General features: G+C 39.5%; 1 protein-coding gene across 2 annotated transcripts in view; it reads right to left on the bottom strand.

Annotated features, from left to right (window-relative positions):
- Positions 1–4,534: 4,534 nt before the first annotated feature.
- Positions 4,535–14,370, bottom strand: part of INO80 (INO80 complex ATPase subunit) — a 61,073-nt gene continuing 51,237 nt past the window's right edge. For both annotated transcript variants that reach the window (XM_083863140.1, XM_083863141.1), the window contains exons 29-36: positions 12,603–12,675; positions 11,026–11,184; positions 9,645–9,747; positions 8,992–9,080; positions 7,789–7,944; positions 6,534–6,693; positions 5,518–5,727; positions 4,535–4,922 (exon numbers count right to left, since the gene is read on the bottom strand). In XM_083863140.1, the coding sequence (XP_083719266.1) occupies positions 4,705–4,922; positions 5,518–5,727; positions 6,534–6,693; positions 7,789–7,944; positions 8,992–9,080; positions 9,645–9,747; positions 11,026–11,184; positions 12,603–12,675 (1,168 nt within the window). In that variant the 3' untranslated portion in view covers positions 4,535–4,704. The remainder of the gene's footprint in view (positions 4,923–5,517; positions 5,728–6,533; positions 6,694–7,788; positions 7,945–8,991; positions 9,081–9,644; positions 9,748–11,025; positions 11,185–12,602; positions 12,676–14,370) is intronic.

The raw sequence follows: 14,370 nt of genomic DNA, 5'->3' as shown, positions 1-14,370 counted from the left end.
TACAGCAGACCTAACAGAGCCAGCAATACTGACAAAGAAGGAAAAGACAGTCCACAGGAAAGTCAAGAAGACAAAGTGGTGTTCCAATGTTTTCTTCCCCTCCATGTTCCAATGCTTCCATCCTTCATTCTATCAGGGATGCTCATCAGCTGAGGAAGGAAGGAGTCATTGTTTCATACCTGAGTACTGAAACACTTCCTCATGCTTAGGATACAAAAGAATTCCCTCATATTCCTCTAGAACATTCTATAAAGTACAGTACAAAATGCCTGGAAGGCCCAATAGCTTTGGAGTAATTTCACTTTTCTGAAGGGGTAGGAGGAGCAAAGAGAAGGCTGAAGCTCTAGGAAACCCAATTCATCTTATCATGCATTCCTCTATTTCAAGAGGCATTTGCTGGATGCTTTTCAGAGGAGCACATGCTAATGCAAGTGCTACAAGAATATCTTGTTTACTCTACAGATCTGCTGGCTGAATCTGAGAGCTGGGCCATCTGAATTGTCCTAAGAGATGTTCCTAAGAGAAAGGCTGAATCATCCTTCCCCTCTCATTCACTGCTATGCAACTGATGCAGGCTGCAAATAAAAAAGAAATCCTTCACAATTCTAGGAGTATAAGATATTACCTTTATTTTAGTACGTATGTCTCAGGTATACTTCACATGCAAGCAGCATCCCTTTGGGTAGAGAGCTACAAATTGTTTTCCAGCCACTCCAACAGAAATTTCCAGACAACAGGAGGGCGCACGCCATCATCCCTCCTCAAGCAGGAAGGGGAGCACAAGACATGCCTGTAAGGCTCCCTGAGAGTTATAACGTGTGTTTCAGACTGAAGAGTTAACAAAAAAAGAAAGATGGAGGCAGAAATGAGACGCTGAGGAGTCTGTAAGTCTGTCTGGGAGCAGATGCAGACCAGCTTGCTCCACTGAGGAGACCAGGACAGAACATGCAGTGCAGTGGCCGCAGGGCAGCACTTCCCAAATTACGCTGTTCCACATCCTGCCCCAGAGTGATTTTATCAATTGTGCTCTTCCTCCTCTCAGCTGCAATTTGGCTGTTCCTGAGCTACAATCAAAGTAGTGCAGATCCCTATTCCTGCTGCATGGAGCCTTTCCCACTGAGCTTTGTGTGCCTCCCCCTCTGGGAAATGCTGCTGAAGGAAATACTTTGGGGATATGGAAATAAAGCAAGATACAGCTCTAGGCAGACAGGCAGCTTTCTACAAAGGGGACACAGGACAGTGAGCAGCAAGGACACTGTGGGGGGGAAAGCATGCGACAGAGAGGGGAGAAGGCACAGAAATAACACTACATTTGGACAGTGCAGCAATAATATCCTGAAGTAAAGAATTAAAGCAGTTCCCAGTTCAAACCATCCTGCAGTAACCTGTTGATCTCTTTGCAGAATAAGGAGAGGAATTTAGTGGCTAAATGGAAAGGACAGCAGACCTGAGCCATAATAGAAAAGAGAAAATGCAGGCTAGGGGACAAAGGGTGTTCTGGGGACCTTTCTGAACTAGACAACCCTTGTAGGCTAAACTACAAAAATGTGTATGAGACCGGGATGCTACAATACTTTTAATTTAAGTCCTAACTTCTCAGGACCTAAAAAAAGTTATCACCTTTTCTTGTCTTCAATAGTAGCATTGATCAGTGAACTGTATTTAACAGTTTTATAGTAATTAGTGAGTAAAATGCTATAATCAACTAGCATAATGAATACACAGCACACCCAAAATCCCCCAAACCATAGTGACAGCTATTTCATCATTTCACCTCAATACACAAACTCGGTTCATTCCATCATTGTGTCCACCTTTAGCAAATACCTTGATCTCTTGGAGTAAAGTGACTTTCTCTGCCACTAATCCATATAAGTGCATAACACACAGTTGGAGTGAAAAGATGTTCAGAAGAAATTATAAAGAACAAAGCTTCAGCATGCACACCCATTTGCTCATTTCAACTGAAGTGTTCCCCAGGTACCGATTACAAAATTGCCTCCACCTTAAAAAAATTCCCAGTCTTTGTCTTTATAGCTCTACTTCCTTCCCCAAACCAAGAAATTAGACTAGGACAGTCACCACATCACAGAATTTTTTCTCTTATGGTGCATAATACCAAGAACATTGAAATGTAATGTCTTATAGAAACTGAACTGAATATGATCTAACAGTTCATTTATTTTACAATTATGTTAGATCTTCCTGAACTTCTTGGCCTGACACAAACTGCTTTTGCCACAACTTGTTATGTCACTTGGTGTTTCTCTTGAAGATTAAATGATTTTAAATATTTATTTTTATTTATGTTATGTTAAATATATTTAATAATTTGTTTTATAAATATATTCTAAATATAGTTATACTCTTAAATACATATTTTGTTATATTTATCAGTGTTTTAAATATAAATAATTTAATCTTCCAAAAGTATAGCATGTGACAGTACATATTACATTTTTGCAAGTTTTTCAAATTACAATTTTTTTTCTCTCTCTTCACTTTGGATTATAAATTAATGCAACTGTCTAGCAGTTTGGAGATCAAGATTGTGCATAAAAAAAGTCCTTTTAACTCCCACTGGAAAGAAAAAAAAAAAATAAAAAAAAAGAAATAACTATGAGAACAATGTCTCTACAATCAACTGTATTGAGTTCAACCACTGAAGTTCAGGTACTGCATAATTGCATATATTATAGTTGGTTCTGTTTTCTTGTGACCTGCTGCACACTTACTCCAAAATAGATTTATGAGGTAATCAGTGAATACAAACATGGGTAAGGGTACAGTTGTAACTGAAGGTGTTACAAACATGCCACTTGGCAGAGCACAGACACTCTAGAGCTTTACATTGAGCAGCGTTTGTCTCCAGAAGCACTTCCAGATGCACACCCCTCCATGCTCTTCCCTAATCCTCTCATTCATACAGCTACACGCATAAAAACCACAAAGACACTGATTTACATAAAATTATCTCACTCCATTTTATTTAAGATTTTCTCCTCCAGTTAGTAAAAGAAAGATGTGTCTCTCTTTATACATATGTACAAGTTCAGTTACAAAAATAGACAGCACATTCAAAGAGAAAAAAAGGCTTGGCATTTGTCTGATTCCCTCTAAATATCATATATACATGTGAATAGAAGGGGAAGGGGGAAGTCTTCATGAGTTAATTAAACATCACCTCCCCCTCAATTATCCCCTGCAAATCTGTTCAAAAATCAATCTAACTAAACTCAGTTCTGCTATTTTCAGGTGTGCAAATTAGAGGCAGAACCAACAGGAAGCACTCGCTCTACGCTGTAGGACGCCAGGCAAAGGATTTGGGGTCAGAAAAAAATTATAATAATAATAATAAAAAAATCATCTTTCACTGTCACAGCCCAGACCTGCAACTCAACTTGCTTCTCTCAAGGGATGAAAGTGCCCCGGCAGGATAGCCTCTTAATTCAATGTGTGAGACAGAACAACTGTCCCACACCTAAATCTCAGTGCAATGCAGACAACGCTTACAGCAAAGCAAGGGGCTACAGGCAGGGTTTGTGCATCAAGAATGGGGAAGGAGCAACCAGGGAACAAGAACATGGATGGCTGCTGGCAGCACTGCCTTCTATCAGCCTCATGGGACACGGCTACCGCCCACACACTGCGGTGAACTCAACCACGCCAGTATGTGTGATGATCACAAAGATGAAGGGAAAACACATTGCAAGAACAGTCAATGGGATGGCTGGGATATGAGACCATTTTTTTCCCAGGATTTGGCTGGAAGAGGGAATGGCACAGTTCTCTCTCTCTTAGGATTGTTTTTCATTGCTCCTCTCGCAGCACTGCAAGGTACAGATCCATGCCCTGCCATGGCACGGTGAGAGAAGCAGCACAAACTCCTCCTCAGCACTTCAGTTTTCCTCCTCCTCAAGATTTGTACAAATAGAGCATTATTTTGTTTCTAAGCTTTTAAGAGTTCTGTGCACCTCAAAAATGAGAGAAATCATTCTTAACATGGTGAGCATTCGTGGTGATGAGAACTCTGAAATGCAAACCAACCACTGGCCTGTGGTTTCTTCCACTGTGTGAAGCAGAGGCTGTGCTGCTGCTCTCACAAGGCCTCACAGCACTCCTTGTATTCTGCAGCTCTGAGCATCTTTCTGACAAATGGTGCTGAGACCACCTGAGACACGTTCCTCTCAATTTCAAGTCTTTAAAGAACCCAGAGACCCACACCAGAAGAACCCAAAAATTTTTCTGATCACACATAATCTTCATAAAACCCTCAATTACTCCTGCATGTTCACTGACCAGCTGCCAGGACAGAAATGTCTTCTGACTCTAAAGGATTCTTCTGGGGTTCAGATACTGATTTCATATGACAAAATTAATGCTGGGCTCCACCTCAGGCTACAAGAGAGGAAGTATACTGGTGTTACTTCAGGCACACACAGCTGCAGGATACTGCATGGACTAGTTGGACACTTTCTTAGCCCAGACTCCCTTCCCTCCTTCTTGCAGTGCCTGCAAAGATAGTTTTTTGGAATACACGTAATCAAAGTGCTCACATCAACCACCCACTCCCATTGTGCTTTGATTTTCTTTCCACACATGTGCTGGACAGCAACGAGGCATTTGTTAGCATGCCTTCAACTGGCAGGGTGGTCTACTCTGAAAGCCAACACAGTTCAGACAAGCTTTGGGGGTTCAAAATTACTACCGACCACCTGAGGTGTGGGCACCTTTGCTTTGCTTCCGAATTGAAGTTTCTGATATGAGACTGCTGGTCAGGTTTAAGCTTTTGGGGGTCCCACAAACACTGTTTCCTTTGCTCAAAGGGGAGCTCAAGGGAGAGGAGGCGCTTGAAGGTCCAAAATCCGCAAGTCCGGAGGGCCGAATGATTGCTGTTTGTAGAGGGCTACTTGCAGACATGCCTAGCAATAGAAAAGAGAATCACATTCTACATAAGCATATATGGTTCATACATAACCACTTGTGGTTCTTCAACAGCAGACAATGTATTAACAATCAGTCCTAACACCACCCTGTATTCATGACTTATGACAGTATAATGAAGAGGGAGGTCTTAAAGATACAAAACATCTTACAGTTAGATGCTGGGCTATCTTCAGGTGGTGTAAAGCTGCAGCTCAATCACCATCAGTTTAGCAGATTTTGGAATGTGACACTGTAAGTTCAACATGATGCAATGCAAGAGAAGCACATGGCATGAACAACACTATCTGATCTGTCTGAACATCACATTAAAAGAATCCCCAAACCAACAAAAAAAACCCAACAGGAAAAGTATTTGGTATGAGATAATTCAAAAGGCAGTCAAAATTCAAGGTCATCTGAGGTAAAACTGGCTATCCTCTCACACCCTTACCATGTCATTCTTTGTATTGCCTGGATCTCAGAATATAACGGACAAGCAATACCAATCAGACAACACGTTTAGCCTCTCTCCTATCTCCATCACACAAGCTCAGGCTGGCTGTGCTCTGGGCAGCCCGGTGCCCCACGTACCTTTGGAGACATTGTACCCGTAGGCTGCGTACGCTGCCGCAGAGGCCGCCGCTGCCCCCGCCTTGGCCCCTGCCATCGCCGCTGCGCTCCCCGCTATCGACTTCCGGCTCCTGCCCTTCCCAGTGCCTCCTTTGGAGCCAGCTTTGGGACGCCCCCGGTTTCGATTCGACTGGCCTCTGGCAGCCAGAGATGTGTCTTGCATTGAAACGCCTGAACAGGGGCAGAATGTTACATCAGTGACTCGTACGGTGTTTCACGTGCCTCACAAGTGAGTGCAGCATCAAAGCTACCTACCGGTTACATTAATACTGTTCCTATGTGGCATTTACAGTAACAGGGACACTGTTAGCAAGCAGTGGCCCCATGAAAAGAAATTATGTATACATAACTTCACTCTTCAGCAACAGTATCTTATTAACTGCAACTACTTGTATTATTATGAATCCAACCTACAAAGAGGTGAAGGATTCCCAGTTCTACTTCAGGATGATGCATTTTCTTATTTGAAGATGGAGATGCAGTTATTTTCCATCTGTTATCTCTGAAGAAACTCATCAAGAACTACGATTCTACTTATTTCACAGTGGAAAACCGTGGTAATTAAAACCCCTTGATATTATTTAAAATTACATAGCACTTGAAAAAACAATTCCTCCAACCACCCACTGGAGATACAGAACTAATTATTAACCAACAGCAAATTCAAGGAAAAGCTCAGAGATTAATAGTTCTGTGGTTGTCGTAACTTGGTAACAAACTTAAGGGAAGGAGAGCCCACCAAAACACAATGTTTTGAAGTAACTAACACACAAAAGAGGTAAGTGTGGTGAACGACAGACTATAAACAGATTTCCTATCGAATCAGAAGTAACTTTGCAATGAAAAGGCAATTATTTTCCCCCAAAATCTTACCAATCCTTTATATACGCTGAGTAAAATGCAGAAAGCCTATCACTTGGCTGTGCAAAGTCAAGGTTTAATAAATATTAGTAATAAATCAAGGCAAGAGCACTGACCATTCACGGTGTCTGAAACTGAGCCAGTAATGGAAGCAGGAGAGTTTGTTGCCCTCGACTGAGGTGCTGAAGAAGCTGGATCATCCACAATCACAAGCATATCATTACTGCTCTCATCGGGAGGGATAGAGCCCATATGTAATTCACTGCTGATGGATATCTAAACGTGACAGAGAACAAAGCCATTAGCTTCTCAGGTTAGGAAAGGGTACAAAAATAGTAAGATCTTCAAAACCTATACAATCACAAGTAATTGGTACTTGCTCTTTCCCATTTTCTCTATAACAGCAGCATGAGCATGATACATCATCTGCCTGATCACACCACACTTCATTTACACGCTGAGCAGCAGTAAACACCTCCACCCACTATTTAATTTCAATTCATGAAAATACATGTTAAATTACAAAGCAAAAGACAAATGGGCTCAGCAGAGATTTAAGTAAAATGCTGTTCAACTGTGCAATTTCAACTGCAAAAGAGAAAACAGGATTCTTAACCCACTACTATTGCTAATAAAAAATCTTGATCAATAAAGGAACAGTACAACACAGAAATCTTAATTGACATGGCACAGAACAAAGTACATTTGCTGCTTAAATCAATTTGCAATTATTTTCTTATCTTTTACAGATAAAGGAAAATAAGATGTGTGCCACTGAGAATTTTTTATTTAAACTCCAGAGGAGAAAAACCACAATAATACAGAACCTGATGCAAGTGAGGAAGCAGAGATGGAGACACAGATGAGGCTAGTGAGGGATACTTCCAAAGAATGTCAAGGAGCTATTTAGGGATACGGTTTGGCTCAGCAGCAGTGTGTTCTTGCTATGGAAGATATTGGTATGGGAGAGGGCACACTGTTATAAATAAATGTGAGCATGAGAAAGGCAGGAAAAAGGGACAAGAAAGTAAGAATAAAGTAAGTGGGACTCCAGTTAAGAGTAGAAAAATTTCATGGACTGGAAAAGCAGGAAAGTCGGGATATAAATTCACTGTAAAAAAAGGGAGGTAGAGAGTGAAGGAGGAGGGGAATAATAAAATGTCAAATAACATGAGGAGCTGTAAGGCAGCTTATTAGCAGCTGTTGCATTTTCAATAAACTATTTTCATTTGTGTGATTCACCTTTAAGGCACATCACTTCCCCACACACTCAAAGCTCTACAAGAGCTAAAGTAACAGACAGCAAGAATCCTATAAGATGTAGGGCCACAACTGAAACAGTATGTGGGTTAAAGCAGCAGTGAGTCTTACCTCACTGAAAGGACTGGGCATGGCAGAGTCTACACTAACGAAAGAGTCATCCCCATCAGCAGACAGGTTGGAGTTATCAGCTGAGGGAACAAACGGGATCACAAGGTTCATGTTCTCTTTCTTCCTCTTCCCATCCAATTCATCTTCCTTCTTCTTCTGAAATAAATGAAATAATACCAGGAATGAAAAGGCAGTAAAACAGAATGGGAAGAAGCAATCCAAAATCTCAAAATCTAGTGCAGTATTTTAACTCAAGGAATGCTACACGAAGAATTCCCCAAAACAGGTTTCTGAAGGATATGGTAACAGATCCCTTAAATGCTCCTTTAGATTTCAGAAGGGTTTTTTTCTTGTTTTTCTTCGTAAAATAGCTGGAATGATGAAGTATTACTCTTATAAAATTACTTTGATTTCTAGTACCTTTTGGAGTGAGGTAGAAATTCTTTACCATTACACAAAATTCCTATTAATTAATGCAAGGCCTCTCTGTCTTAAAAACTCAGAATTTTCATAAACCAGTTTTAGGGATGCTTTTTAAACAAACTGATCTTCTCTAGTGTCGCTGTTAGGGACATGAAAGAACCACTCACCGTCAGGTTGCAGTGAGAAAAAGAAGAGTAGTTTATTATGATTTGGGGTTTAAATAGGATTTGGAATTTGATCAATGATTGGAGGAGAGGAGGAACACCTCTTTGACCTCAGTGGTCAATTCAGAAGTCCATCACAGAGAAATATGAAAACAATTTACATTGTTTTGAGAAACTCCAGTTCAAGAATGTAAACAATTAGAAGGCTAAGAAATCAGAGCAACACCCTAGTTCCACAGAAGCCTCACAGCTATATGGGTTTTATTTATCCACATTTGGTGCTTCCTTTATGTTCCCCTTTTGTCCTTGCAGAACAAAATCTTGATAAAGTCACCAATTTAATGATCAGTTGATTGTCAGGTTTGCTTGGACAGGCAGTACTTCCCTATTTTTGAAGTTGCTAATGACTAAAATACACGTTAACTATGCATTACTTATTTTGTAATATCCCTCTTCTGTGTAAGGAACTGCCACAGACTTATTTTCAACAGCAAAGGCAAGAAGGTTTACTCATTAAGACTGCCTTGGCATAAAATGTTTCCACATTCCCTCACAGTGATCCTGAAGCTTTTCTGGCTTTATCCCTGACACAGGCAACCTCTCTGTATCAAAGTACCTTCTCAGCATATTTTTCCCTTTTACGTTTACGTTCCTTCACACGATTTGTTTCTTCCTGCTGTCGCTTCTCTTCTTGACGCTGACGCACTGTTTGAAAAGAAATGCAAAGCTGTCATCATGGAAAGAGATTTCCTATCCTTTTATGAATCTTACTAGAAGTTCTAACTCTAACAGAACTGGGAAGAAAAGTCAGTTGTGTTGAAACTAAAACACATTGAAAACATTGCTCTATTAAAACTATTTGTTTCCAAGTCACTAAAAAGTCTTACAGGGAAATTCTTCTTTCAAGCAACATGAAAGATTATGCCTCTAACTTCAAAAATATGATGAAATACAGCACTTTTGCTAATACTTTTCTTGTCATGACCTACATAATTCTTGTCAAAGCTCTGTCATTCAGGAACAATGTAATGATCCTGAATGAGTGCCAATAAAAACTTAATCATATCATCATGTCTCATTCTGCACAATTTCATTCAGCTCAGCAGTGATATCAAACCAGCTTGTACTAACAAGAGTTGGCAATACAAAAAGAGACAGGAAACAGAAGCTGTTATCAGCAATACATGTGTTTGTAGAGATAAAAACACAGATCTCATAAGGTAATGAAGTGGAAAATGGGGAAATTGCTGAAACATCAATTTCACGTACATTTCTTTTCTAATTCCTCATCATCCAGCAGAAGGCTGACCACTTCTTTTGGCTTCAAGGTGTCAGGTTTGAAATTGCCACCTGAAATAACCATTCGTTGAATCTAGAAGGAAAAAAACAAGGGAAGAAAAAGAAAAAATAGTCAAAGCAGTCATGAAACACTTCTCATTGCCCATCACTGAAAGCCAGCTGCAAAAATCATGCAAGTACATCTCTCTATGTCAGACTTAATCCAATTCTCCTATCATACCAAAGTTAGTAGCTAAATTTCAGGGTCAGCAACTGAGAAAAAAGCAGAAAATTACCATCCCTTATGGAAAGTTACGTTTTTTTCTGAAGCAGTATGTAATAAACTACAAATTAAAATAGTATTAATTAATATACTACTGAACAAAACAAAACAAAAATACAGCAACAGCCCTCTCAAGTATAATTTTCCCATTCAAATTTTCAAGTAACTGCATAGATGATCATGAAGATCACATTCTTGGAGGGTGCAACACTTTTAGTCTCCTTGACTGAAAATTGTATCTCCATCCTGAGTTGGTGTTGCAGTTTAAGCAATTCACTGGACCTCCATCACTACAAATATATTTTAAATCCCAACAACTAAGAAGAGCTGTAACTTAACAGAAGAGAACAAGCTTTAACATAAGGCAATTTCAATGATTCAGATAACCAGCAGAAGGCCACACCTAATTTTCAGGCTGATTTCAGGTAACTGTAGTGCAGTATCTCAGAAAAAAATGGTTTCAGCAAGGGAAATATGAATGCATTCAGTTGCTGCAATATCATGAGCAGCATCCGAGTAAGACAAAAGCTATGAGAAACTCCAAGTACATAAAACATCTAAATGTTGTATAGAATGTATCTACTGCTACCAAAAACCATGAATCTCCTTAGTTATTTTCTTGCCAATAAAGTATCACGAGGTTTAAAGCTCCTAGTACACTTACTGCTTGATGCTGCAAGACACTGAGCTTTTCTGGCAAACCTCACACCTCAAAGAATTTCCACTTGATTACCTTCCAAATGTCTTTTAGAAAAAAAAAATCAGCTGTTGTGTAACATGAGAGGAATCAGTAACTGACACAGCAAAGACAGAAGCCCTAGTCTTAAAGAAGCCTGAGTAGTTTCACTGCAACATAAGAAATAGTTTTTATGAAGTCATACTGTAAATAATTAACTTCTTTCCGGTTCATACAATGTCACTGGACTGTTGCTGTGTTAGAGACAGATATTTGAACATAGACATTTCCTTTTGCCTTTTCTTTTGTCTCCCTGCAGACACTTTTTCTGTCTCTTTACTCATGTTGATATGTGCTTTATGGTACCATACATTCCTGTAACTTCTCATTCCAGGTGAGTTCCTTATCCCTACCTCACTCTTTTCCTTTGCCCGCTGTAGGATGCGCTCCTCAATGGTGCCTTTACAAATCAAGCGGTATACGGTGACTTGTTTGGTCTGACCCAGCCTGTGGGCCCGGTCCATGGCCTGCTGGTCTACTGTGGGGTTCCAGTCACTGTCATAGAAAATTACCTGCAAGGCAACACCAGAAAGGATTAAATAAGAACAGATGTTTAGAGCACCTGGTAATTAAACAAACAGAAACCCAATGTACTCATAACAATAAAAATTAACTCATGTTTCACAGAATTACAGCCCCACTGTAGGCTGTGTTCAACTAGCCTTGCCCAGTCCTGTGAAGTCTCTTCCACTGTATTTCAAGAGAATTCTAACTAACTGATAATACAAATGTTTCAACTTCCACAGAACATCTTTAATATCTTCTGAAACAGACCTGATTGCGAGGCACAAAATTCATAAGTTTGTTATCACATTAAATAACTATCATGCAATTAATTGCAGACTAACCACATCATGGATGCATTTTAGTGTTACTTACTATCATATCAGAATTTCATGCAAAAAGTAATACTCCAATTTTTATTCAAAACCTAGATAAAGTCCAACATTTCTAGTATTTTGACTATAAAAACCCGAAATGCCACATTAAATTCATATTGCACTATCACTCTAATAGTACTTTATGCACAATAAGCAGAAAAACCACGAGCATTTTAAAAAATTTTAGACAGCAGAGTCAAGTATTAAGAAAGTTACACAGAAAAACACAGACCTAAAAGTGCTTATGCAAGGAGCCTGCCTGAGCTACCATCTGTTTATTTCTTCTTTTAAACCCTGGAAATCCTACAGATACTTTTTTTCTTCTGATTTCTTGTGACTGACTTCAAGATATGATAGGACTTTTTTTGATTCAGGGATCTTTGGCTTTGTGTGGCTACAGGCTTGAGGTCAAATCTGCAAGCACACCAGGTGCAAGTTAGAAGCACAAGAATAGCTGTTAATGAAAAGATGAATGGTTCATCAGTATTCCTTCCCTAGTGATTAGTGGCAGCTGCTCCAGAGTGCAAATCCTTGCAATTCACCTAAATCAGTCTGTCTTTACACCTCAGGGGAAGAAATTTATCCTTCCTGAGTAGCTGATCCTCAACTACAAATGGTTTCCTACTTTTGTAGGCACTGTTTCATTCTTCTAGGCACAGAAAAAAGAGTAACTGGTAACTACTCCACTGGTTCCTTTGCAACTGAACCTTAGGGGCAAAGAGTCATTCAAACAGTGAATGCTGTTTCATCTAAGTGTCATTTGCACCTGTAAACCCCTTTAGGAGTAATCCAACTCCCTTCTGGACTCTGGTACTGAAGTACGTGTGGAGGGGAAAGAAATTTCCAAAAACTGTGTACCAAAATGTCCAATATCCCACAACTTTATCATCAAGATAATATTACATTGCGAGTCACAAAGTGAACAGGCTGTGCGATTTCACAATGTGAATGGCAGTACTAAAAATATTGATCAGTATGGGCAAGAGAGTGCCAACTTCTGTACAGAACGACCTATTTTCCCACATAAATTATTACCAAATTTCACCTACCGTGTCTGCTGCTGTAAGGTTAATGCCCAAGCCTCCAGCTCTTGTACTTAACAGGAACACGAAAATATCGTTCCTGTAGAGGAAAGAGATTAAACCCTTTTATTTTGTGCATGAACTAGGAATAACCACAGAAGCAATTTTTGACCCATATGAAGCAATCAGGGCTATTTTTATTACTTCAACAGTTCAGAACGCTTTGTGCTGTTCATTCGCGGTCAAGGGAAAAAATACATGAAAGAGTGAAAGAAGGTAATCTACAAATGAGGACTGTCTGAACATGTAAACATTCAATTTGCAACAGCAGTTTATTAATCTGTATCAAAACAAACCAGGGCTTGTTTATCTTGCCCACACTGGAAATTAAGATTTCATATAGACAAAGAACAATCTATTGTTTCACAGAACTGACCCCATGTTGAAGACATCTTGCCTTAACGATACTTAATTGATAAAAAAGAAAAATAAAGTCAAAACTGTGTAGATATAAATTTTGTTCTAAATTTGGTGCTTTGAACAGAACAAACGAGACAACTGTATATGTAGCATGACGAAGTACTGAAGAACACTCAAGTAATAACAGCAAAATTAAAGTTTCTGCTAAGGTTGTGAACTGCACTAGTGTCTCTGCAGGGTCAGCAGTATTGAGAAGTGTTCAACACCTTATGGATCTGTGAACAGGCTGACACATACAAAGCAGATGGCACACCAGTAAGAACTCCAAAGACACACACTGTCCTCTGCTTAAGAGAAGACAGTCTAGAATGCCACATCCTTTTGGTACTACACTGTCTGAACAACTTGGCAGATGTAAAATCAGAAAAGTACCAGAAACTCTTGCTGAATGAATGGGAAGGAACTAAAACCAAGCTGTCAATCTTCAGACTTTATCTTGCAGGTAACAAAGCCAAAGGAGTCAACAGGTACCTGTCTGCACTGAAGGTAGTCCTTGGCCAAGTAATCTATTCCCTTGTAACAATAGTGGGATGTGTGTATAGAAAGTCACCTGAACATGCAGATGTGAAATGCTTCTGGATATGCCATATGGGAATGAAAATGGACAGAGCCACAGACTAAGTAAACAAATCATCATCCCACAGCCATATATTTTCAGCATCTTGCAAGGATATCCTGCAGAATAGTTTAGTCCCAGTCATGCTTTTTTTCCTGGAAATATTTCTCATAATTAAATCATGTATAAGAGGAACTCAACTAACATTTTATAGGAATTCTTGTTTAGACTGGCTGACCTACATTTCAAAGGGATTTCCTGCTGAAATTATTATTTTTCTTCAGTTGTTTTATTCGTTATTAAAACCAAATTCTGTTCATTAATAAAACCATTTTTTTCCACTTCTTTTGGTTAAAGGACCTTAAAACAGAAGGAAGTGTCAGGATTCCAGGAGGACATCATAACCTGCAAGGAATTTGTTTCTGACACCTGGAAACAGGCAGAAAGAAAGGTACTCCATGGTCCCCTCACTTACTTCTGTGCATGTTCAAAAGACTCACCATTGCAACACAGTCCCTCTGGCCTGTCAGCCTCATGAAAGGCCTTGACTCCTATCTTCAGCTACAATACTTTGGGACCACTAACATAAGGAATTTTCTCAAGTCTAGAATGTTGCTTTCACCCTATGTGAATGTTGCAATAAACAACTATCAATGAACCCAACCCCACTGAAATAGGAAGGTGATCTTCTTACAGGCTCACATCAGCATACTGGAAGGATAATCTTACTGTGAACTACCAAAATGACATTGTATCAAG

Source organism: Zosterops lateralis (assembly GCF_965231275.1).
Source record: "Zosterops lateralis genome assembly, chromosome: 6".
Taxonomy (NCBI): domain Eukaryota; kingdom Metazoa; phylum Chordata; class Aves; order Passeriformes; family Zosteropidae; genus Zosterops; species Zosterops lateralis.
Note: the sequence above shows the minus strand (reverse complement) of the source record. Positions and strands in the feature narration are given on the sequence as shown.